Source organism: Myxocyprinus asiaticus, chromosome 2 (assembly GCF_019703515.2).
Source record: "Myxocyprinus asiaticus isolate MX2 ecotype Aquarium Trade chromosome 2, UBuf_Myxa_2, whole genome shotgun sequence".
Classification (NCBI taxonomy): domain Eukaryota; kingdom Metazoa; phylum Chordata; class Actinopteri; order Cypriniformes; family Catostomidae; genus Myxocyprinus; species Myxocyprinus asiaticus.
The window spans coordinates 27,408,701-27,436,201 of record NC_059345.1 but is presented as its reverse complement, the minus strand read 5'-3'; the positions used below and the strand labels follow the sequence as shown (position 1 = coordinate 27,436,201).

General features: G+C 37.7%; 1 protein-coding gene across 14 annotated transcripts in view; it reads right to left on the bottom strand.

Moving 5' to 3' along the window:
* Window positions 1-16,013, bottom strand: part of LOC127450491 (pleckstrin homology domain-containing family A member 7-like) — a 163,877-nt gene extending 147,864 nt beyond the window's left edge. For 13 of the 14 annotated variants that reach the window (XM_051714720.1, XM_051714666.1, XM_051714709.1 and 10 more), the window contains exons 1-3: window positions 15,904-16,013; window positions 15,717-15,793; window positions 15,479-15,536 (exon numbers count right to left, since the gene is read on the bottom strand). In XM_051714720.1, coding sequence (XP_051570680.1) covers window positions 15,479-15,536; window positions 15,717-15,793; window positions 15,904-15,986 — 218 coding nt within the window. In that variant the 5' untranslated portion in view covers window positions 15,987-16,013. Of the gene's footprint in view, window positions 1-15,478; window positions 15,537-15,716; window positions 15,794-15,903 lie in introns of those variants that run through there. The other variant, XM_051714775.1, reaches the window with a different exon arrangement.
* Between the last annotated feature and the right edge of the window lie 11,488 nt (window positions 16,014-27,501).

The following is a 27,501-nucleotide window of genomic DNA, read 5'->3' as shown; positions in this document are numbered from 1 at the left end:
GAACTAGTTAACAAGCCAAGACACCTCTGATTCACATCAATCTACCTAAAGTGAACATCTGCCACGGAGTAAACATCTTATGTAAACAGCCAAGACGACGAACTACGTGTGTAATATTTGCAATTTTGTGCTTACATTGCAATATTTTGTCTGTCGTACTGTGACGAAGCACATCCCCTGCTTATACGGAGGTTCAGATTGAGCCAGACAATCACACCAGGGGATTACACAAAGTCAAAGAATACAGTTCAGTTGAGGGGATATCAAAATAAAGGTCACACACATATAGTACACATGAAAAGGGCTGAAAGAGCCATGCTTGTTTACACACTCCTCCAGCAATGCCCAGCCACTATGAAATCACACACACACACACACACACAAAATAAATCTTACTATAAGTTAAAAGTAAATAAATCTAAAAGTTACTTTATAAGTGTGTCTGCATCTGGCTGGTAATAAATTGAAGTATCAAATGCTAGAATTTGCATATTATTCTCTGCCTTTATTGACAATGTGATAAAGTGAATTTATGTATAATATTTTCTCAAAACACTCAGGGGAGCATTATTTTTTAAAAGGGGCTATATCATCCAGCTCAATATGGAAAGCTGTTAAAAGAGATAAATAAATGTATCTTTATACAAGGCATTCCCGAAACATTAACATATGACCGCCCTTTTAGATTTTAAAGGGATCAAAAATAAAACTTCTGTGTTCGTTCCAAAACCACATGACTTTCTTTCTTTCATGAAACACAAAAGAAGAAATTTGTACATTTTTAGAATTTACTGTACTGGTCACTTCTTTCCATGAAACTAAAATTAATGGGGAGTTAACAGCTCAGTGGAGGTAAAGATTATCATACAGCTAAATCATAATAACAACTTTTCAGTCTGTTCCTCACACAAAGCTATCGTATAGCTTCAGAAGATACAAATATACAGCCTGATCTCATTCATATACATAGCTATGTGTACGTTAATATCTGTAACATTTAAACGTAAATTTTTTGCATGTTTGGATAGGCACTTAAACATTGAATATGGACGTTTTAAAGCATGTAAAACGTAAAATTTTTACATATTTACAGCTTTAGAAACATACAATAGCGACCAATCCATTACAAATATATTTGAATACACAAATCGATTATAAATATTTTTGTACATTATTTACTGTTTTATAGATATTTTAGATCCCTTAACCTTACCCCAACCTCCAAACATCACCACATTTCAACAATATAAAAACATGTATCAAGTAGATTAATGTACAGCAGCAATGATTTTTGATACAATATATTCATTTATATATATTATACAGCCACTTATCCCACATCTACTCCTAAACCTAAACATAACCATTTATTAAGCATTTTAAACACGTAGCAAGCAGATAAATTGAATCAAAAAAATTTATTCAGAAAAATGGCAAAATTCAGTACAAAAGTAGTCCAAAGGGTTAGTTAGGTGAATCCGATGTGCTCCCTGACGGCATACAATAGCATTGTGTGAGGTAAAAAGTGGAATTTAAATTATTAATTGCTGTAAATCTTCTCCTGATGTACTAAACACCGGCACTGTGATACCTCATTCAAACATATACATCGCAGAATACGGCATGTCACAAACAGTCACGAGAAACTTTAGAGCCACTGAGCATTCGACATCACTGCCGTAAAACCGCTGGTCGTAATGTTTTTTGAGTCGGCAATTTTTGAATTTTGAAAACTAACACAAAGCGGGTTGACTGTTACAGCGTGCGCTATGGCACTGCGGCGGATGGAGACGGAGATCGTTGAATAAAAGGCTTGATTTGTTCTTCACAGAACAAATTCATTGATTAATTTTATTATTGTTTTATGGTGCTTTTTGTGGTTTATTTTGTTTTTTGGCATATTCTGAAAACTCCTTTTGTGTCCCATGCTTAATAAATGCTTAAATGATTACAGAGTTTTTGTTCATTTTAACATTTTAAAGTTTATTCTTGGTTAAAGTGATATAATCCTTTAAAACATTGTATAGGTCTTCAGAAATCACAGAACTAAATGAAACCATTAAAATGTCATATTATAATGTCAACTGCATTAAATAAATGTGATGGCATTTAACTAATCTCAATGATTATAAATTAAATGTAATTAACTGATTAATTCTACAAATTATTCAATATTAATCAATTCAAACAGTACACTTAAACATTTTTATGTTTCTATAGGTGTTAATATGTAAAATGATGATGTTTAAATGCTGTCAATATGCAAGTATTGTACGTTTCAGTGTCTATGCAAATGTAAAGAATGTACGTTTGCTTGAACATTATGCAAGAATACATATGAACTCTCATGAGATCACGTTGAGATATAATATAGCACACAAGTTGTATAGACCAGGTTTTCAAACGTTTTGATGCCAAGGACCCTAAATACGATGATCCACTTAGTAAATTTTTTTTAAACATGATATTCTGAAGACATCATGTTTACGAAATTAAATAATCAGCATAATACAAAATTACTTTGTATTGTGTTGAGTGCATCTTTTTGTACCCACTAATGAATGGAAATGCTTGATATGCGAATAAACTCAAAATTCGCATAAAATTTAATGCGCTAGGAGGAGGTGGATTTTCTAGAGTTTCACATTAATTAAAATGCGCATTAAAGTGATGGAAACGGCTTATTTGCATGAACGATGATGTGTCATGACCATTTGTACAGGATTGTAGAGGTGTGCGAGAGCTTGACGTGACTGGCTCCACGAAAGGAATGACCATAGTACACAATTCTTCAAACGTAGCCCTGGTTAGTCGAAAGTGCTTCACCCACAGATCATCGTTAAAGTGGGTCCTCATCCACCAGAACTGTTTTGAGCGTGGGCACTGCCAGGTATATGGAGGCTGTCACAAATGGGAATAGCCATTTGAGCCCTCATTATGCGAGCTATTGCACTTATTCTGCGAAGTCTCCTGGCAGCATTTAATAACATAATGAACAATTGCTTTATTACACCAAATACAACTCTCCCCGAAGCAAAGAGGTCATTCAGCTGCTCCATGACAAAAAGGCGGGCTCCCTCAAGATAATGCACATTTACAAATCATGGAAACGTGTGATGTTTCGCATTTTCTTTAGTCGAATTTTCAGAAATGTACATTAAAAATACAAAACATTCCCAGCTAGTGATAAGGTCTACACTGGATGTGCAAGTTGCAGCGCGGCGCAATTTTGCGTTGGTGCTACCACTGCCAAGAAGACAAATTAACACTTTAGAACGTTCGTTTTGACACGTCCAGTGTAGGCAGCCTCAAGCTGTTGCGGCGTAGCGTGATATTTTCTTTTGTTTTCTTTATTTTTTTTTACACTTTTTTTTTTGGTCCCTATATTTTCCATGGACCCTAGTACCCCTTTGTGGCCCCCTGGGGGTGCCCAAACTCATGCTGGAAAACCCCTGGTATGAACTATTTTGAGGATGCTTTTACGTCCTTTTTGAAGCTTGAAAGCGCCAGTCCCCATAAATTGTAATTGCAAAGACAAAGAAAATAACCAGTACATTATTAAAAATGTCTCCTTTTGTGTTCCACGGAAGGAAAAAAATCATTTGAGTTTGGAATGACACGAGGGTGAGTAAATGATGCCAGAATGTACATTTTTGAGTGCAATATTCCATATATGTTCCAAGATATGGAATAGATGGAACATTAAAAACATATCTTGATATGACCACTCTAAAAACATGGTTTACTATATACAATGATGCTCTGCAATCATGTAATACTATGTTATTTTTACATACAGTAGTTAGATTGATTCTCCTCAAAACATATCTTCATCCCTGCTGTTGCTCCTGCAGAAGAAATGTCTATGAATAAATCAATCCTCAGTGACTAAAAAGTCCCTTAAAACAATACAGAGTTAATTTAGAAACTTAATATGGCCCTGTCAGAATGTTAATCTTAAGCCCATTTAACATATCCAGCGACTTTATCGCTTGAAGTTGCTAGTCTCTGTACTGTGAAGTCGCTAGTGGGCATTCCTTCTGTTGATCATCTAGCCATATCTTCAAAAAATCTGATCACAGATGAGACATATTGAGACATAAGATATCATTCAAAACAAGGAATCAGTTTTCTAACAGTGAAAACACTCACAGAATCTTTAACTTTTCATCCATCTTGTCTGCACTCAATGTCATTATCTCACAGGACACAGATGACATGAGCTCCACTGACACCGCCTTCACTACTATTGGTTGTCGCTTCACTACTATTGAAAGTTGCTCTTAATTTGCATAAAGTTAAACTTTTCTCAACTTTCTGAAGTCGCTGGACACGCCCACATCTAGTCACCAGAGGTCACTCTCACTCATGTCGCCAGAAGTCACCAGATCTAATTGAAAATGCATGAGATCATGCCACTTTGTCGCAAGACAAATACCACATACTGAGAAATTGTACAATTTTTTTTTCTTCCAAGAATTCATTATTCCAACTGTGGGAGAGCCAAAGTGCTGGTGTTTGTAGGCAGTCAATTTAGGGCTATAGTCTCATGGAAATACAACACTTCCACTGCGGCTCCAGCGGGATGTAAACCCAAATGACAAAAAGGATATTGTCTCAATAGTACACCATTGTCTCAGTGCCTTTGGGGAGCTATGGAATTGCAAAAATGTATTGCAAACTGACTTCTCTATGTATCCATTGGTGGAAAAAACCAGGAAAACCACAATTTACCCTATCACACGAGGCAAACAAACTTTTCTAATCCACTGAGTCTTTTAAGTTGTGCTCAGTGCTAGTGAAGAACAAAGGGGATAAATACACATTTCAAAGTAAATGAAAATCCAAAAAAAAAATTTTTATCAGGAGCTCTTATTCACTTCCACAGGTATTCACTAATGTGTAAATATATATTCAAGTGGAGGTTATTCTTTTTTTTTTTTTTTATCGGGGCACATGTAAATGAGTTTGATTTTACTATGGCCGCTCACACTCAACAGTCACGCCATTGTGTTCCCTCCTCTTATTTCCAAAAACCTGCTGCACAAGCAACCGGCTGTTGTCACGGCAGCGACATGCAGATTTGGCCTGAGCTTAGACTGTTGGATGAGCAGTGAAGCGAAAAAAGGGGGTTAGCAGAGGGGGCTCCTCAAACAGAGTCACCACAGACCTTAGTCAGGGTAGATGCCATATTTAATTTAATGTGAATAAAAACAAGGTTGTGAGAGATGTAAAGTCCATTCAACAGGTTGTAATATTGTGTAATGTGGTGTCATTCAGATATGACTTTTCCAAAAATTTCCAGAACACAAAGAACTAAGACAGTAAGACGTGACTTAAGATATTAAAACCTATTGAATTGACAGAACATCCATCCCTAACAGCCTTGTTTTCATCTGAGTCTACCCTGACTAGGGTCCATTACCTCAACTCTTGTACCACCACCATCCACTGAATAACTAAAACTTGCAGCTAGAACCTTCTACTCCAAATTCCCAGGAAACCTGTTGTGAGAGAAAATATTGAACTAACTAACAGCAGAACTGACATAAGGGCCCTTCTAAGTAAGAGCAAACCTATGATATTAATAATATATTTTGCTTCTGCTACAGTAACCAGCTTCTCATGGCTCTGAGTTCTATTAGAACTGCATACCCAGATAATTCAGCCATCTCCCAATTACTTCAGAGTCTGAGCAAAGTTACTAAAGCTCAGCACAATTTAACAACTCAGTTCATCAGTATACTATATGTTACAATGTTTATTCTCCCTATTTGACTGATTAATTGTACTTATGTGCTCCTCAGACTTTATGTTAGCTCAAAAAAGGACATAAGTAGTCTATATGACTATAGCTCTATATTTCATCTTCTTAAGTCATATGATAGCTTTGTGCGATGAACAGACTGAAACGTTAAGTAATTTTGCAACCTGGTGAAAATCTTCCCCTCTACTAAATTTCTACAATCTCACTCAAGCTTGTGTGCATTCAAATATGGCACCAGGTTGCAAATTTCCGAAACGTGGGATGGCAGGGGGAAGAATCATTTATATTCATGAGGAAATCGATACCTGACTGGATGATTCAAGAATATTCATCAGGAAATCACTACCTGATTGGTTGGAGAAACTATAACCCAAACCAAACCATCCCCGTAAACCTAACCCTAACAAACGAGGCAGCGCTTCCTTCATGAATATACATGACTTTTCCCCTGTCACCCTATGTTTCGTAAATCCATCGCCAGATTTGACAGAATGATGGTCAATCGCAACGCAACACAATTGAATGCAAGTGCAGTTGAGGGGGATGATATTGGTCAGTTCATCACTCAAAGCTAATATGAAGTATAGCTTCAGAAGACTTGAAATATAGAAAGTTGTATGGATGGACTACTTTGATGGTACTTTTATGGTGCTTTTTGTCTTTTTCAGAGCTTGAGAGTATAAATCACTATCTATTTTCAACAAAATAGAGCAGTGTGAACATTCTTCAAAACATCTAATGTTGTTTACCACAGAAAAAAAAAATTGCATGGTTTGGGAACGACATGAGGGTGAAATTAATTTTCATTTTTGGGTAAACTAACACTTTAGCACAATTTCAACAATGATCCAGGAGGTCCCAAACATCAGTTGTGTATCCTCTAAAGCAGATGAAATTCCTCCAGATTAGCCTCCAACTAAGTGCCCCATCAACATTGCAACAACTGACGCAATCAAGAGAATTTTGAAATGCAGCCAATTTTCATTCAGAGGCCACCTGACCACGGCCTGGTATTGCTGTGATCAGACCCCAGAATATTGCAGTATGCAGTGCAATTAGGAACCGTGCTATCTGAGTGGAAGGACAGACTGTCACTCTGATGAACAACACTGACCCTAGACCCTGTTGAAAAGCTGCTGATGTGAGATAGATGTAGAGTGGAAAGGACACCTCCAAACAAATGCTATTCCTCACACATATGATCGCCCAGTCTGTGGCAGAGGCCTGCTGATACTTCCTGCCATTCACATTCTGAGACTCCAATGCAGGTTACAGAGATGAATCACCTTAACTCTATGAGTCAGCCAAACCCTTCTGATGTCCACAGAGTTCAATTGGCATTCCTCTCACTAAGCTGACCTTTCAGGATCTAAGATAATTTGTCCTGAGACACAACCCATCAGTAAAGTTATATAAAGGTCACTTAGGAATCCAGCTTCAGTCTCCTGTACACGGTCAGACAAATTTAAAATGAATGGGAGAAATCATAATGCTTAATATCATGAAATTACTCTGACGTCATACTGCAGGCAACCACGCTTCAGGGTTCTTTTTAGCAGCAGATGGCCAGCATTGCAGTTTTAATAATCTTTTAAACATTACGTATTGTAATATTTTTTGTTAATGTTAATAAAAGTTATACTAAATGGAAATCTATGGTTTACACTGAAGAAAATATGCGGGTTCTTTCTGAATTATCAAAATTGAATTATTTAATAGGCCTGTATGACTATGTCGGACATGTAACAGGTTGATGAGCACACATCCTCACACACTTAACACACTTCTAAAGCCTGAGAAATGTGGCCTATGAAAATGAAAACTACCATCAGACATGTAATATGCGTCTTTACTGCTTAAATTATTAACCCACATTCAGTAAATAATAATATTTGACTTCAATATTATCATATTCAATGTTAACATTTTATAACAGGCATTTTCAATTTAACAATTGTTATATACTGCATTCAAAATAAATGCAAAGACATAATTTAGCAGTATGACATTATTTATATTCGCATATCTTTCACAAACAGTAGCCTAAGCTCTGCGATGGTGCAGACGGGGTCTCGCTCTTCCCATTAGACCTTCCATGGGTTTTGTTCAAATAAGATCATTGTTAGATCATGTTTGACCTCATATATGTCATTGCACTTCGTAATTAAAAACAGCCGTTTGCGAACAGAGTTTGTGTGATTTCTTCATGAAAAGTTCAAATTCATCAACTGCGGGTCAAATGGGTCTAATAGAGCAGATGCAATAACAATGGCGGTGACCTAAGGGTGGGAAAAAATTCATATTCAATTGCTTTATTTTAGTCTTTGCTTATAGACGAGGTGGAGAGAAGTTACCGCTTTTATTCCAGAGGGCAAATGTATCTGATGTCATCTATGAGTATTCCATGATGTCATATCCGTTTCAAGCGGATGCGAGAAAGCAAAAAAAATGGTGGACAGTCAGAGATCTGCGGGGATATGACTTGCACCCTCACATTTTAAATCCAAAGTATGGAAACACTTTGGATTTTACACATTACCTGGAAATGCAGAGCTAGACATGATTAAATCGGTATGCAAACTCTGTCATGCACTGGTATCGTATTGTGGTAATACGACCAACATGAGTGCCCATCTTGCTTGACACCATCCAGAGCTAAACGTGGAGTTAGCCAAACAACCTGTAGCAACAGCAAGCCAACGGACTCAAAATGGGACAATGAATAAACTACCCAGTGGTTCAGAGAAAGCAAAACGCATCACAAAGTCAATTGCTCTTTTTATCTGCAAAGACCTTCGTCCATATAGCATGGTGGAAAATACAGGTTTTCGAAACATGGTTTACACATTGCAGCCGTGGTATGTTATACCATCAACTGTAGCACTTTCCTTCAAAACTTATTTTATTTACCAAATATACAGTATTGTATGATGCTCCTGAAATATAACACAGAAAGATGTGAGGCTTTGTATTTGTAAATCTGACTCATCATATACAGTCTCTACAAGTGTATGATTCAACTTTTTCCCATGGTCTAGTGTTAAAAAACAAACAAAAATCGCAATAAATTGTAATATTGAATAGCAATACTTGTAGAATCGCAATACATATCGAATCGGCACCCAAGTATCGTGATAGTATTGAATCGGGAGTTAAGCGAATTGTCCCAGCCCTACGGTGACCCGTGAAATATAATCATTTATGATTTTTTCCTGATCCAACAATCCTGATGGAAATTTAAAGAAGCACAAAACTCCAATAATCTGTAGGAAACATGGTGTTTCAACCCCATAAAAAAAAAAAATTTCAGCTCAATTTGTGTGAAAGCTCCCACTGAACGCAGCTCTTTTCTGGGCTGCCAAAAGAACCCGGAAGTGGCGGAGCGGTGCATTTGTTTGTAAACAGTAACTTCATCTATGGTGGCTGTACGAATGGAAGTTCTGCCAAACAGTTAAAGAGCCAATCACCTTTTTGACTTGATTGGTATAATCTGTTTCAAGCAGATAGGAGCTGTGTTTACATTAAGGCCCCGATATTAGAGCCCGACCGATATGGGATTTTTTAGGCCGATACTGATTTTAGAGAGGGAAAATTCACCGATTACCGATATGGTGGCCGGTATATTAAATTTTTGACCTGGAATGAAAACTGACCTTTTCTATGTGGATTTTTCAAAAATTCTGCACCGATATGACTATGCAAAGGTACTCAGAAGGCTGCTTTCTTAAACAAATAATTATATCAAAGAATATTTGACATTATTATTACACATTGTCAACAAATTCTAGAAATGAACACTGAGAAAATAAAGAATAAATACAAATACAATAAATAGATAAATAAACATCAGTACTGTTTAGTATCAGTCAAATGTTGACCATTAAAATAAATAAAAATAAAATAAATAGCTAAATAAACATCAGTACTGTTTAGTATCAGTCAAATGCTGACCATTAAAATAAAGAATAAATAAAAATAAAATAAATAGCTAAATAAACATCAGTACTGTTTAGTAACAAATACTGACCATTAAAATAAAGAATAAATAAAAATAAAATTAATAGCTAAATAAACATCAGTACTGTTTAGTATCAGTCAAATGCTGACCATTAAAATAAAGAATAAATAAAAATAAAATAAGTAGCTAAATAAACATCAGTATTACTGTTTAGTATCAGTCAAATGCTGACTATTTTAATAATCCCGAGTCAAGATAAACAGCAGCAGCTGTGTTACACCGTATTCTGCTATACAAATTCAGGGGAATCTTTCAACTGTAGAAAACCAGTCTTTTAAATATTACATTTTGTAAATGCAACGACTGGAATTGTTCGGTTGAAGGGGGTACCAAACTGTGAATCCTGAACAAAACAGTTTGGTGAATACATGTTTACACATTAGCTTCCACTCAGCTGACAAGCAATGAAAGTAGCTACATGATTAGCTAGGTAGCTATAAGCTCGCTGTCACGGAAAGTAAAAGTAAAAGTAAAAGACATTGTTTATTTTACTTTCCAGCATTGTGTCTCACCAACTAGGTAACAACATAGCATGAAATCAACACTCATCAGACACAATCCACCACTGCACTGTTGTCTGCTGAGCTGCAAAAAGATGCGCTGATGTTTACCTTTAAATCTGCTACATTACTGACTGCTCTGACAAACTATAGCTGGCTAACATAGCAAACAGATGTGATAAACATGAGTGACATGGTTGTCAGGGACAGGGTTAACGTTATATTAGTTATATTGAAAAGGGAAAATGACGGGGTCATTGTTTATTAAGTTTCCAGTATGTATTTCACAAACTAGTTAACTTACCGAGACACAGCTGAACACCGCCCTGTCTGCAGAGCCATTGTCAGTTCAGCTCTGTAAACAATGGAGTCGGAGTGAGCTCTGCTGGACAAATTACACTATGACACCAAATCTAAAGCATTGTTTTCTGCATTATATATTCTGAAAAAAAGATAGCGGTAAAATATACCGATATACGAAATATATCGGCGCATATCGGTAAAATATACACCGATACATCGGTGAAAGGCTAATATCGGCTGATAATATCGACAGAACGATATATCAGTCGGGCACTACCCGATATATTTCTATCAAAAAACTAACGGGTATGACGTCATTTAGAATAAAATCTGTGGTTAGTAACAGCTCGCCTGGGCGAACTTTTAGGAAAACTTCTAACCGGCTGCTAAAACACCTTCTTACTGCCATTGGTCCACGTCATCAGTAGGTGTGACCTGAAGATCCACCTACTACTTTGTTTACATTTTTCAGTTAGTATTCAACATGAACACACAGGCGTGCAGAGTTATTAGCGAGCCAGTGCAAATGTACCTTCATCTGTACGATCGTTCGCATAGAGCCATTTTCCAAGACCATGTTTTGTGATTTTTGTTTTGTTTGTTTAATTAGTCTACAAAAGTAATCAAATCTACTCAAATACTCTCAAGTGCCAATTCACTCATGTGCAATCTGCAGCGAAAGCCATTCGCACATCTGCCTAGATATGCCTCTATCATCATTCTTTTGTCTGTATTTTGAACATTAAAACTCTTTTATACATCCATCTTTGCAGTGGTATCAGTGTCATCATAAATTAAAATAACAGTGTAATTGGTGCATATTATGACCGCATTAGCACATTAACATCATGAATTCACAATGTAAACAAGATTTACTACTGCATATATATTACTTTAAAGCTAGGGTGTGCAATCTTTTCCAGAAACATTTTTTGTTATACTGGATGAAAGTCTCTTCACATCCTGATAGCAATCAATAATTTAAGTGGTCTAAATGTAAAAAAAAAAAAAAAAATATATATATATATATATATATATATATATATATATATATATATATATCTTCTGTGGAAGGGACAGGACTAAAAAATGATCGACCAATCATTGCATTCGGTCCAAATGTAATGATAGGATGTCCTTCCTGTCTGTCTATCTATATTTGCATACCGCCGCGCAACTTGTTCGCGCAGACAATCACACGTCATCAGCACAGGTTCCTTGATGCTGTGCAGAGCGAGCGCGAGAATGGAAGGTGAACCGCAGCAACCTTATGTTCCTCCTGATCCACCAGTAAAAGGAGACAATTAAAAAAGACAATGTTAGAAACTTCTACAACGAAAAAACTTCTAGATCAAGAGCATACTAAAAGCAGAATTAACTCTGCTCTGTGTGTGTGTGTGTGTGTGTGTGTGTGTGTGTGTTCATGTGTGATAGAGGAGGCATGGATTTGGAGACACCTCTGAAGCGAGGGCGGGCTCTGTGCTTTCAAAGCTAGCTTGCTAACTGCTAGCCTCTCTGGATTACACACCCTAGCTTTAAATCATCATCGTGTGGTTAAAACAGCATCTTTTACCGACCTCATGTGAATTCTACTCAAAGAATGAGGCAAAAAGTCATTGATAACACATTTTTGATGTTTTATAAGTGTCCTCATATTTAAATGTACTTCTAGATGTCTCCACAGTGGTGTAGTGGGTGTCTGAATGTTCGCAAATAGTATACCATTGCTCAGCTGTTTAGAACTTCTTTTTACCTCTGAACGAAGAAGTTAAACTAATTTCTCCATTAAGTACATCGGGGCCTTTACTGGAAACAGTTGCCTGAGTAACTTGCCTTAAAGGGACTTGAATATAGTGATAGAGAACACGTTCCTCTGTGAAACTGGAAATGAGTGGGAACATCTAAGAGCCTTTCTCCCCATTCATAGCTCTTAATTAGATGAATATAGACATAAATTCATTACCTATATAAGCTTTTATGGGACATTTTAAATGTTTGGCATATCCCAAGTCTGCAATACATCAAATATACCTTGGATGTAGGTCCAGTATGCAGGATGCAGAGCCCATTAACCACAAAACTAATAATCACATCAGCAGAAAAATTATGTGGTCCGAGAGACTATAAAGCAAACATTCTTTATCTCAAGGACAGATTAAGCATCACTCTTTCCCTTCAGCTGTACATACTACAAAATCCCATACTCTACTGTACACAATTTACAGTCTTCTGCCATGAATTTTGATTTATAAAACTACAGGAGGATGGCAAAGAAATAAAAAGATAATCTCTCACACTAAGTCTGAAGTGAGGGGTAAAGAAAGTACACACAGCCAATAACAGTTGTCAGTCTTGGCACAAATGGTGCATGGGAACTTCTATGGTATAACTGAATCAAATAATCACATAGTAAACCATGCAATTTAAAACATAAAATGGGCAGATTACCAGACTGGAACTCAAGCACTCCCCATACCTAAAAAGGGAGAAATAGGCCCACCTTTTCTAAACCTGTTAACATAAATGACACAAAGACAATGTCCAACAGCAAAGTCCCGGAACAAAACAGGAACTATAGTGTCATTTAGCTAACAAATAAGTGCATTATTTTACAGTCTTGACATTTCAGCTCTCTAGAGTCTCAGAGCTGCACTGTTCAGAATTTAACTGTGCCCAGACACAGCACAATGAGTCCCTTCACATGGCCCACAATAAAACTGTCAGCAATAACACATTTCTAAAATAATTTTCTTTGACCTTTAAAACACCCCCTTTCACTATAGCAGCTTTGTCTGGATGCATTTTGCTGGTCAGCCACCAGTGGAGCATTGAACTAACAAATAAACAGCTTTATGGGAAAGTGGTGCTATTTAGATGCAAAGCAGAGAGCAAGGCAGTAATGCACTCTGGATTGCACGGGCTACATGAGTGGAGCATTGAGACAGCGGGGTGACTGTCATGTTTTACCTCATCGGTAGATTTGTCAGACAGCATGTGCACACTACAAATACCATTTTGGTTTCTGTGTGTGAAGAATACCAGACTCATCTTGAATGAAACAATTTATGAGTACTACAGAGAGTACTAGGAGCACTACTACATCGTATCAAACTTCACATCACAAATGTGCAATTGTAATAAATACACATCCTAAGTTCACAAACTGCTGCAAAGAGAAATTCTCAACTGCACTTCCAATTCATAATCCATCATTGTGTGGTGATGCTCTTTATTCTTTGCTGAATGAATTCAGGGGCTCTCCAAAGCTAATACTGAAAATAAGCCACAAGTAAACATTCTCTTCACTGCAGTCCTGCAGCAAATCACTGCATGGCTATTGTGTGAAAGAAGGAACAAATTCTACACAATTCCAACGCACATGGATTCACTTTGAGGGGGATCATTATATCTAGCTTCACATTGGTTCCCACTTGCTCCTGCTGCCTCTATTGGTTTATGACTACTGATGTGTTCTTGGGCGTAAAGTGCAATGTGTCTCAAACAAAAAATCTGTCAGGAAAATGGCTAACAGAATTTGATAACATGAAATGTGGAGCAGCTAAACATCACATGGAACAGGTCATACAGTAAAGAACAGTGAATGACCAGATACCTTGGCAATGATGATGGTTTAGACTTCTGGTTAGTGGAGCTATATGGGTAAAGTGACTTTGGAGAGTCAAGTCACTATAAATTGAGTGTGTAATCGTGCCATACATCTCTGTCATCACGCGGGCATATGAGCACACACACATACACACACATACAGAGGGGCGAACAACATCAGCTACATGGGGAGGGTTAAGGTCCAGCACATTGCCGTTCATAAGTGAATTTTAATGGGAAGGCCCATCCAGTCCTGCTGGGCAGTGCCCTTTATTTCCTCCATTAAGTGGGCAGAGAGGTAATGTGCTGCCTGGCTCCCATGTTGGGTGACTGTAAACTGTACAATGTGCTCAAAAATCAACCAACTTGCTGCAGAGATATGACAATTTTTTCCAACTGTCCACATTTCAGCACTCTGTTCCTATCAGATACTTTAGATTAAATAGATTTACATGCCATTATCAAGAGTAATCTATATCTAATGTAATTTGAGAAAGGCAGATATACAAAGCACAAAGAATGCAATGCTGATGCCAATAATAAGCAACTGTGGTATTTTGTCATTTTCTAAATTCAACAGAATCTCTAACTATGCAAAGTGATGGTAGATCTAAAATAAATAAAGACATAAATAAATTAAAAACACCTTAAAGGTGATCATGAAATGTTGTTGTGATGCATTTCTTATATTTTAGACAATAAAACACTACTTTTCAGAAGAAAGACAGAATTAGAATCTAAAAGGTTTCCGAGCACGAGCCAGCTCCTTAATACAAATGTATTTAATACATTTGAACAACATACTCTGGGAAAGCATTATCTACGGAACTGCTAAGTTCATCTAATTGCAAAGAGGATACTGAATTTGCTTTTATTTCTATGCTATTCAAGCAATTCATTCACAATAATGCCTCGGACAACATTGTTTTAGAATTGATTAAGCCCAGTTATTCAAATTTGCTCTCATAAAAACAAAGGGAACTGGATGGATGAACAATGGGTGGATGAATTAATGGATATCAGTTGTCTGATGTCATAGCCACAGGTCCTTGCTATCTTTTAATGACAATGTAGAGATCTATAAACACTTGCAAATCAGAAGTAAACATACGCCTCTGACTCTAAGTATAATCTCAATACACACGTGGTGAAGAGCGCTCAGACCCTTCACTACTCTTGATCACTGAGAGAGGCGTGTGTTTGCTCGCGTTGGGGAGGGCTTTGCAGTTGCACTGGCATCCTCGCGGTCCCACAAGGACAAAACAGAAATTTACTATGGCTTACTTTATAAAGTAGCTGGCGCCGTCCTCTGTGAAACCCTCTTCCCATCCCCGCGGTAAATCTAGAGGGAGAAAAATATTTGTACAGAACTCCATTAAGACACAGCAGGTTTCTATTGAAACAGAAAGTAGCCCATCAATTATGCAGAGGACGTGTTTTTAACTCCTCACTTTAAACACACTTAATGCGGTATCCGATTCAAAGTTTACATCGCACAAACAGCCACTATTTATTACCCTACCTGATCGTATCATGTGTCCTGAGTTGACAGGTTCGCCAGTGCGGGGATGGAGCCAAGTTGTGCTGCGAGTTTTGTCGCTGAAAAAAAAAAAAACACCTGTTACGAGACGCATCGCAAAGGTGCGGATTAATGAGGAATACATTCAACTCTACATTATTGTGATTAAAGTCTTCGTTCGATTGCTCACTTGATGAAAAAGACCCTGCCATCTCTGCATACTCCGTATGACCAGTGATCAGGTAGTGTGTCCCGCCCGAGCGGAGCCGCCATGATCCCGGTTTAAAGTGAGAGCTGCGCCGCAGAGTTTGCAGGGAATCGGACGGTCCGATAATCGCCACTAGGGTTGCTCTGCTGTTAAAGGGGCAGGCCAAACTTGAGGAGAAAGTCTTTGTCCCAGACAGTTTATAAAGCCGACAGAAAAGAATGAGGGTATCATTGATCAGGCGGGATGTTGATGCTGCCAGTGCACAGATGTCGCACACGAAATTCCACCTGCTATTCTGACAGAAGACAGTGCTGTACGAGCGTTATTTCATGCTTGTGTTCACAGATTTGAGTTACACTTAGAAACCTGAAAAGATTAACATTCCTGAATACCACCTCGAGTCACAAGCACATTCTGAAACTCTCATGCATAATCAGGGCAGAGTTGGAATTGGTCTGTTAACACTTTGCAAAAATACAGGACTCAAGGACTTTATTCAGGTTCAGATTTTATTTTATATATATATATATATATATATATATATATATTGTTTGTTTTGCCCAAACAAACTTTTCTGGCCTCACCAAAAAACAAAAAAAAACAAAAAACATATTTTTAGCAATGCATTTTTAAGTCACACAAAAAATTTGAGGTTTCTTTACCAAACATAAATAAATAAATATCACAAGATGTTTAATGTTATATATAAAGCTTTATTCATACTCATATATTTCAGATACCATACAACAATGCTTAATAAATTTCAGAAAACCAAATGTTGAAGTTTTTACCGCATTAAAACCACATTCAAGATCAACTAATGCAAGATGTTGTAGCAAACTGGCCCAATAGGGCAAGTGACCGTCCAGTCAGCTGGCCCGAAACTCTCCACACTGGCCCCTTAATATAGACCTGTAATAGATTTGCATTAAAGCTACTTTGTATTAGACATTTGTTATGCTCACAGAACTCTTTTTGCTTTCTTTCTTTCTTTTTATTTTTTGTGGCAGGTAACAAATAGGCGAACGGTAGCTAATGATGTAAATAAGGACAGGCTGAGAAACATGGGCGTCACCTTGTTTTAAAAAAGTGGTGAGGACAATTGGGGGGGCGGGGCATATTAATTAGAATATTCATAGAATATATCATATTAAAATTAATAAGGTTATGTGCAGATGACATCAAATGATCTTTACTGTTTTGATAAAGAGTCATTCTTGATGACCAATTCAAGCACTCCAATAAATATTTAACATATTAATTTGATAACTTGATCCATATATCTAATACAGTCAGTACTGGATTATTATTAGTCAGTGGCTAAATACATGGATCCATTACATTATAGCCAGAAGTACTGATTGGTCTCATGGTAAAAATTTCGCCTCTAGTACAAGTTTCTAATCCCCTTAATATAACTTTTTAATTTAATTAACGAAGATTGCATCTCTGCATCAGTGGATGTACACTTTAATAGGAACACCTGTACACCTACTTATTCATGCAATTATATTATTAGCGAATTGTGTGGTAGCAGTGCAATGCATAAAATCATGTAGATACAGGTCAGGAGCTTCAGTTAATGATCACAGTGTTTACTCAGAATGGTGCCAAAAGCAAAAAACATCCAGTGAGTGGCAGTTCTGCAGACGGAAATGCCTTGTTGATGAGAGAGGTCAACGGTGAATGGGCAGGGTGGTTCGAGCTGACAGAAAGGCTACAGTAACTCATAATCACTCTGTACAATTGTAGTGAGCAGAACAGCATCTCATAATCACAGCATGTCGAACCTTGAGGTGGTTGGGCTACAACAGCAGAAGACCATGTCGGGCACTTTATTGGGACCATATTGTTCTTAATAAAGTGCTTATTGAGTGTATATCATGAACGGGGACACATCTGTTTGCATTTTGATTGCGATTTAACTGGAAAGAAGAGCGAGCTGCGCAACTGCAGTGCAAGTAGAGAACATCGCTGCCCACTGTCACTCATTAATCGGTGCTGATAGTTGCTTTTTGGAACAATCGGTTATCTGCAAAAATCTATGCCAATAGTTGGAGATAGTTTTTTTTTTTATTATTATTATTATCATTATTATTATTGTTCCTCCGAGTTTCTCCTCTGGAGGATTCTACAGTTAGAATGACTTGCTTCTACAGTATAACAGCAGTCTCTAGAGGTGAAATAAAAACAATCACTGCCACCTCATGGGTGATCTTTTGTCTATGATCTTTCATCATAGACAAAATTATCCTTATTTTTAACATTACTTCAGTGCATATTTTTGTTATTTTGATTATATTAATCAAGTGTTCTAAATCGAAGCGAGGGCATGCAAAGAAAAATGGAAATGTATACAATATTGAAACGTATCTGCCTTTTCCACCACCTTAGTTATTGGTATCGGCAAAATCCACAGTCAGTCGATCTCTAGATGAGAGCTATTTCAAAAAGTGGTGAAGACAAAATTGGCAAAGGCAAAAAAGTGGTAAGTTTTTCTTTTTTTTTCTCAGAATTAACTGAACTAACTCTCCAAAGCTGGTAAATGGACACCTGAGCATGAGCTAATATTTGGACAAGGATGCACCCCCTTATGAAACCAAACATGCCAGTATGTCTCATAGTAAGAGACACAGTATCTCTGACACAAAACTACTGTACCTAGAGACTCTCCCATACATTCCTAATGATAACAACAGAAACACACCTGGCCAAAATTCTTTATAGGGCAGGGCAGTCACAAAAAAAAAACAAAAAAAAAAACAAAAAAAAAACATTCCAACTGCAACAACAGCTGATTATCCTTCCACTTGGCCATGCTATTTATAGCCACCCACAGTCTGTAGTGGCTGACAGTTGATGGTTGACCTTATATTATAAGACATACCATAAGATTTACTTTATATTTACTTAGTTATAGCACAAGCACTTTTCAAGCTAAACGTTTAACAAAATATAGGTTTGCTACATTATAATTATACAATATAAATCAATTGATAAACTGTTTGAACAGAGACCATACATTATTTGGACACTTCATACTTCCACTAAAATGACTTTGGACCAGTTGGTTAAAAGTAATTGCAACAGGGATTAAAACAGCTCAACTTTTGGTGAAATTCAACATTATAAAACTAAAATCAGTCACTTTTCGAGGTTCCCAACACTTGCTTGACTACCACAGGGGTGCAGTCCTATAGCGGTAGATCGCACGATTGATTACAGCAGCAGCCAATCACGTGCTTGCCAACAGCAGCACTTGCACATTTATTTATTTTTTCTAATTTTGGTAAGGGACCCTTACTTCATAACAAACATATCAGTGATTATTGAAACTATGATAACAACATAAAAGTAGTATTAATGTAACATTAAGGTGGATGTTATTTTCTGTTAGGTTGAGAGAAATGTAACATTAGTGCCATAATTTGGATTAGCCTATGTCAGTGTTTCCCAAACTGGGGTACATGAGATGACAATGGGGGTACGTGAATAAAATTCTAAGAGTCTAAAATAACATTCAAACCCAGTTCATGAATTTCTCACTGGCAAATGTTTTTGTGTGTGCCCTTGTAATGAGTGGCTGCTGGCAATGATGAAGACGATGACGTGAAGAACCCAAGTGCAATTTTATTTACAAATGTGATATCGTATAAAAAAACGAATTATAAATGTGAAACATAAACATGAACTTGACTTAAAACTTGACTTGACATAAACATGACTTGACATAAACTAACAACATTACATTCACAATACCTGACAAAGCACAATGGGAAAATATGTAAATAAATATTAAAATATTAAATACATGGACATGGGAGAACACATGACAAAGATAACCAATGAACAAACAGAACTGATAACAGGATAACAAGACAATAAACCAATGAAAACAAGACACATGAACATGGAGGGAAAACAGGACATCACCTGACTAGGGACACATGACATGAAACAGGAAATAAACTTTTCAAAATAAAAGACATGAAAAACATGAATCAACAAAATACACATGACAGCCCTCTAGTGTAGAAACACCATAATGGTTGTGTCTTAAAGGTCAGATAAATATGCAATGAAATAACCCCATCTTTTGCGGTTAAAAAAAATGCATCTACTCATGCGTCACACAAGTATCTTTTTTTCGCTAGCCCAGCACACTGCTAGGTGATGTAGCTTAGTGATAGCAAGCAGGGCCGTAGCTAGTGGGGTGAAAGGTGGTAACAATTCTAGGGGCCCAAAGGTCCAGGGGGCCCCATAACAAATTCTAAACTGTATTTTTTAATAGGAAAGGGGCCCAGAGCAAGATACAGTCAGGGGGCCCAGATTACCTTGCTACGGCCCTGATAGCAAGTAAAATTGATACTTCACTGTTTTTCCAGACTCGCACATGTCAGTCGTCCACGTTTAGTTTGTCTGGGGGTTTTTTCTTCACAGTTTAAAACTTAATTTGTATTTAAGGTTAGATGCATAGAGAGTTTTGATTCTGATGGTATAAATTCATAAGCTTTGATGACAGGTGTCAGACATCTGGTGTGGCCATATAATTTTCCACAGTCACATGCAGTAATTTCCACACACATTTGCTCGCATGCTAGAGACCTGTTTTTACATAGCTGCATTATGTTTTTTCTGCTCAACCTTGCTAACAGTGTCAAATGGGACATAAAAAGCACCTTGCGCTGACCGTGCAATTGCACAGATACTTATCCGCAAAGCTCAAAGTCAGCCGGCAATGCCATACCTGCAATGATGCACAATTCCAGGCACAGAACCAAACGCTATTCTTGTGTACCGCAATGCGATGAGGGGGGAGTTTTCAAGTCATGCAGTTATATAATATCTAGCATACCCATCTCAATCGGAAAGCCATTTATTCAATATGTGATTAATATAACATGTACAAAACATGTACAAATATAACATATTTAATATAAGGGAGTTGTTTTACAAATATAATTGTGTTAAATAAACATATTTTCTGAATACTTGTGTGAATGTTATCTATGCGTTAAAGAGGGGGTATGCGAAAGGATGTTGAATGTTTGGAGGGGTACGCCACTGTAAACATTTTGGGAACCAATAGCCTATGTACTCAGATTTAAAAAAAAAAAAAACACTTCTTTTTAGACTACATTACATTTGAAAAAACAGATTACTGGAGTCACGTGGCGCCATGCGAGGGTCGGACGTGTGAACGGAGAGCTCTGCTCACTTTGCTAGCTTTTAATACTTTTTGTGTCATAAATCGGTGAGATTCGATACACCCTGTTCCATAACTGTCCTATGAAGACAATATGTCAAAGAATTCAAAATCCTCGGGCTCTGGAGACATTAAAAGACACTTACATGCTCAAGCTGATACCCCTGACAGGGCCGCAGACCAGGGACTCAGTTTGGACAGTTCGGTGGGAGAGATTCAGCGTCAATTGTTGAGCATGTCGGCAATGCTGGCAAAGGTCGTTGCTGACTTGGGGGATCTTGCTGTAATACGTCGATCGATCACTGCCATGGAGACGAAGTTCTCTGAGTCGGTTACAAGATTATCTGGAGTCATCAGAGAGGGAATTAGATGCTAACCCGCAAGTGTCCAAGACAGACTTGGAGTGTGTCTGGGAAAAGTTGGAAGACCATGAGAAACATAACTGGCGAAACAACAATTTCTGAGAACAAAGAAGGCCAAGATATGGTGAAATTCCTAGACGAGCTCTTCCCGAGTCTGCTCGATATAACAGGCCATAAGCTGGAAATCGAGCAACCTCACAGAGTTCTGGCTCGGAGATCCACTGAGGGAGACAGGTCCCGATCATTTCTGGCCAAATTTCTGAGATCATCCGATAAAGATTGTGTGTTACGTGAGGCAAGGAGTAAAGGAAGGCATTCTTGGAAGAACCACAGCATTTTCTTGTTTCCAGACTTTGCGAATTCGACAAGAGAGAAACGTAATCGATTCAAGGAATACAAGAAACTCTTACATCAACAGAAGGTTGCTTTTGCACTGATGTTCCCGGCCAAATTGGGAATAGATACTAAGGATGGCCACAAAATATTTACATGCCCACAGCAAGCAATGTCCTTCATAAAGTCAATGGAATGAGTAAGTAATTGTGTGATGCTCTCGATACAGCCGAGAGGACCTGACTCACTGAACATTCACTTGACCGTCCGAGGAAACTGGGCGCCTTCTTTCTTGCATTTCTTTTTGTGTTGGTGCCACCTAGTGGCTGGAGTTTGTTTTGTGGAATATTTCTTGCAAACATTGGAGTGATTAGGGCATTTGTTGCTCTCCTGTGACAGCTGAGTGGGCCTGACTCACTGAACATTCACTTGACCATCCGAGGAAACTGAACACCATTTTTGTTTCTTTTTGTGCTGGTTCCGCCTAGCGACTGGAGTTGTTTTGTGGAATAACACTCCTTCGGGACAGTATGTGAATGAATCTGCACGTTCTTTGTGCTTATGCCTCCTATAGGATGGAGTTTGTTTTGTGGAATATTTCTTGCAAATCATTAGAGTGATTAGGGCATGTGTTACACTCATGTAACAGCCGAATGGGCCGGCTCATTGAACATTCGCTTGACTGCCTGAGGAAACTGAACAGACTTTTTTTTTTTTTTTTTTTTGTGCTGGTCCGCTAGCGGCTGGAAAATTTGGGAAGATATGGGGTGGACATGTTTTCTTTAATGCTGGCTCAAGTAAGTGCAGGGGAGTCATTACATTGATAAGTAAGCATCTACAATTCAAATGTCTCAAACAGATTAAAGATAAATTAGGAAGAGTCAAAGGTTGATTTTGGCTAATATTTACGCACTTAACACTGATGATCAGGGCTTTTTTATAGATCTTAAAGGGAAGTTGCAAGCCACTGGCACCTCTCATGATATAATATTGGGAGGAGACTGTAATCTTTTGATGGACTCAGTCCTTGATCATAGTGAAGCAAAAGTGTGTAAGCCCCCTAGAGCAAAACTGATGCTTCACAGAATGTGTAAAAATCTTGGTCTTACAGATATTTGGAGACATTTGAACCCATCTGGTAGGGACTATAGATTTTTTCATCAGTCCATAAGATTTATTCTAGAATAGATTTTTTTATATATATAAGTCTCTCATTTCATCTGTTGTCGTTGTTCAATTGGAAACAATTTAGTCTCAGATCATGCCCTTGTGAGTTTAGAGGTGTTGCCACATACGGAGAAAAATAAATCATATAGTAGATGCTTTAATGTATCCCTTTTGCAAAATCCTGAATTCCAACAAATGCTAAAGGCTGAAATCAGTGTTTATATGGAGACCAACTGGACCTCAGTATCCTTTGCGGGCGTGGCTTGGGAGGCACTTAAGGCAGTTCTTAGGGGTCGGATCATACAGTATGCCTCATTCATCAAAAAATCCAAAGCACGGGAACTCGTGGAGTTGGAAGGGAATATTAAAAGTGCTGAAGCAGAGCTGAAGCACCGAATGTACTCTGATGGCCTCAGAGAATCGACCCGATTGAAATACAGATATAATACTATTTTGTCATGGAAGCTTTTGGCAGGGAAGCTTTTGGCTAGATATATAAAGCAGAGAGAGTCTTTTTCCACCATTCCCTCAGTGAAATCTGCTGGTGGTGAAATATTTACCTCAGCAATTGATATTTAAAGATATTGCTTTTAAAGAATTCTATCTTGATCTCTATAGTTCCATGTCTTCGTCTACTGATGAAGATATTAGAAATTTTGAGGAACCATTAGAATTCCCTAAACTGATGACTAAGCAAAAAAATTCTCTTGATTCTGAGATAACCTTGGAGAAGCTTGGCGAGGTAATTAAGGCCTTGCCTACAGGCAAGGCTCCGGGGCCAGATGGCTTTACCACTGAGTTTTTTAGATCTTATGCTAAAGAATTGGCTCCACATTTGCTAGAAGTTTATACGGAATCATTAAAGAATGGAAAGCTTCTGCCAACCATGACGCAAGCCCGGATCAGTCTGATTCTTAAAAGGACAAAGATCCAAGCGAGTGTAAGAGTTCCCTGATCCAGTTAGATGTTAAAATACTGTCAACATTTTTGGCTAATCAATTAAGATATGACATCTCTTATACATATAGATCAGGTGGGGTTTTTTCGGGGCCGCAGCTCTTCAATTGGTCAATTGGTCTAAATCCGAAGCTTTGGCTCTGACAGCGTACTGCCCAGTAATGGCTTTTCAGCCGGGCGCTTTCCAGTGGCCCCAACAGGGCATTAAGTATTTGGGCATTTTATTCCCAGCAAATTTGTCTGATTTAGTTAGTTCATTTTGACCCCTTAATAAAAAGGTTTTTGAGCAATATGGGCAGGTGGGCTTCATTACATTTATCCAGGGTTGGGGAGTAACGGAATACATGTAACAGGATTACGTATTTAAAATACAAAATAGAAGTAACTGTATTCCACTACAGTTACAATTTAAATCATTGGTATTTAGAATACAGTTACATTCAAAAAGTATTTTGATTACTGAAGAGATTACTTTGCATTTTATTTTCATTTGTTTCATTTCATATTTAGTCCTTTCAGATGAAAAACATTTATACATATAAATGATGCGATCCAAAGTGCATTTGAACAGCGGTGAAACACTTTCTTATGAAGTATTACATTCATATGAGCAGACAGAGAAGTAAGTTTGGAGCAGAAGAAACAGAAATAAACCTTGTGTAAATTGTCAGCTTTACACTAAGCTAAAATGCTATTTCTAGACATTTTACATGCATGTTACCAGGCACGATCATATTTTTTTATCAAGAAAATTCACGTTGAATAATAATTTCTTTTTTTCTAGTAAGACCTTTGATATTAGGGCAAAAATTTTATTCTTGATAATTTTTGTAGTGTTTTCCTGTACAAATATCTAAAAATCCTTAAAACAAGATCAATTTGATTGATCTTGTTTTAGAAACAACACTGCATAAGATATTTAGGTTTTTCAGAGAATTAATTTTTAACGTGTATTTTGTATTAGTGTACTGCCAGAGTTTTTATAGTCAAAACAATTGAAAAAATCTACCAGTGCTGAAGAAGTAATCCAAAGTATTTAGAATACATTACTGACCTTGAGTAATCTAACGGAATACGTTACAAATTACATTTTACGGCATGTATTCTGTAATCTGTAGTGGAATACATTTCAAAAGTAACCCTCCCAACCCTGCATTTATCTATGATTGGGAAGGTTAATGTAATTAAAATGAATTGTATTCCAAAATTTAACTACCTGCTACAATCTCTCCCTGTAGATGTCCCCCTCTCTTATTTCAAGCAATTTGATAGCATAGCGAAGTCCTTCATTTGGAATGGTAAGCATCCCATATTACATTTCAACAAGTTACATAGGCCAATTGACAAAGGTGGGCTAGGCCTACCCAGGATTTTGACATTTGGCTCATTGGTCGCTTCCACCTGAGAGAGCCCCTCCCTGGTTTTGTATTGAACAGGAAGTTCTTGCCCCTATTGCGCCATTGCAAAGCCTTTCTATCAAACTAATCAGAGAAGTTAAGTTACACCCTGTTATACCAGATCTCTTTTAAAACACTGTACCTCTGTTATTTCTGCTCCTACCTCACACCTTGTGAACATGTCTCTTATCTCTGCCACTGTCCCAATATAACTTAAGACTGGTGCTGTTACTCCTATTCTCAAAAAATCAAATCTGAATCCAGCAGACTTTTTAAATTATTGTCCAATTTCTAATTCACCATTTGTCTCTAAAATCATGGAAAAGGTTGTCGCCATTCAGCTGCAATCATTTCTAGCTCACAACAATCTGTTTGATATATTTCAATCTGGTTTCTGCTTACATTACAGTACTGAAACTGCTCTAGTAAAGGTTGTCAATGATCTTTTACTCTCTGGTGACTCGCCCAATCTCTCCATTCTCTTACTACTTGACCTCAGCTCAGCTTTTGACACCGTCTGTCACAACCTACTACATTTTGCCTTTCAGAGATTGGTATCTCAGGCATTGCATTATCCTGGTTCTCTTCATATCTCATGGACAGGCAATTTTATATCTTTATGAACAGTTACAAATCCCCCACTGTCCCACTCAAACAAGATGTTCCTCAGGGCTCAGCTCTTGGTCCATTACTATTCATTATCTATCTTGGACAAATTATTCGACATCATGGTTTTAACTATCACTGCTACACCGATGGTATACAAATATGTACAGCCTGCCAGCCAGATTCTATTCACCAGACTGCCTCGTATCCTCTTGTGTCAATGAATTGAAGGGCTAGCTTAACTCCAACCTTCTCAAATTAAACTTGGGTAAAACTGAAATCATAATCATTGGACCATCAACACTAACAAAAAATCGAATTAATGTCCCTAGCTGTGACATTGATGGTACTCTAATTTTCCCATCTACCACAGTCAAAAACTTAGGTATCATTCTTGACCCTTTATTGACCCTAGATGCCTATATTAACAAACTCTAAAGCAGCATTTTTCCAACTACGTCGTATCGTCCAAATTTGTCCCTACGTTAGCCCGAAAGATGCTGAATCATTAGTCCATGCATATATTACATCTTGCCTTGACTACTGTTACGCCCTTTTTTCTGGACTACCAGCACACTCTATCTCCCGCTTGCAATATTTTCAAAATTCTGCTGTGAGAGTACTAACTTACACTAAACAATCTGCACATATTATTCCCATCCTATTTAAACTTCACTGGCTACCTGTCGCATCCCGTATTGCATACAAAATTCTACTGCTTACATTTAAGTCACTCCACGGTCTAGCTCCTTCTTACCTTTCTGATTTATTTTCTCCCTATACTCCTACTCGCTCACTCCGTTCTTCTGGGTGCCTTGAGCTCTGGAAAGGCGCTATATAAATTAAACATATTATTATTATTATCTCGCATTTGCACGCGGTATGGAAAAAAGTGTCCAGAGTGTTTAATTCGGACATTAATTTAAATGTTGCCCCAAGCATATGGCAGAACCCAAAATTATGTATTAATAAGTCCCCTTTCTGCTGGTCAGAGTGGATTGTGAGGGAGGTTAATACATTCGATGACTTATATGAGAGTGGAGTGATGACATCTTTTGAAAATTTGGTTCAACATTTTGGGATTCCCAGATCTCAGTTTTATAGGTAGTTACAACTGCGCCACCTGCTCTGTATTATTTTTGGGAGTAGCATACACCCCCCTAAAGTGGCAGATACTCTGGGAATGGTGATTACTGCTTTTGGAAAAGGTCATGAGGCATCAGTGTATTACTCCCTGCTAATTCAGAGTCTGGGGGATGGAGCTTTAACTTCTATCAAGAGATTATGGGAGAAAGATTTCAACTTGGTATTGGAGGAGGGAGTGTGGGCTAGGATTCTAAAAAAACATCAAGTCTGCATCTAGAGAGGCAAGGGTGCGCCTTATGCAATTCAAGATTTTACATAGATTTTATTGGACCCTCTAGATTCTATAGGCTTGGTCTTAAAGACACACCCACCTGCTGGCGATGCCAATCGGAGGATGGAGACACGGCCCATGTTGTTTGGTGGTGTGTTGAGATCCAGGAATTCTGGTTGAAGGTTCAGAGTTTTG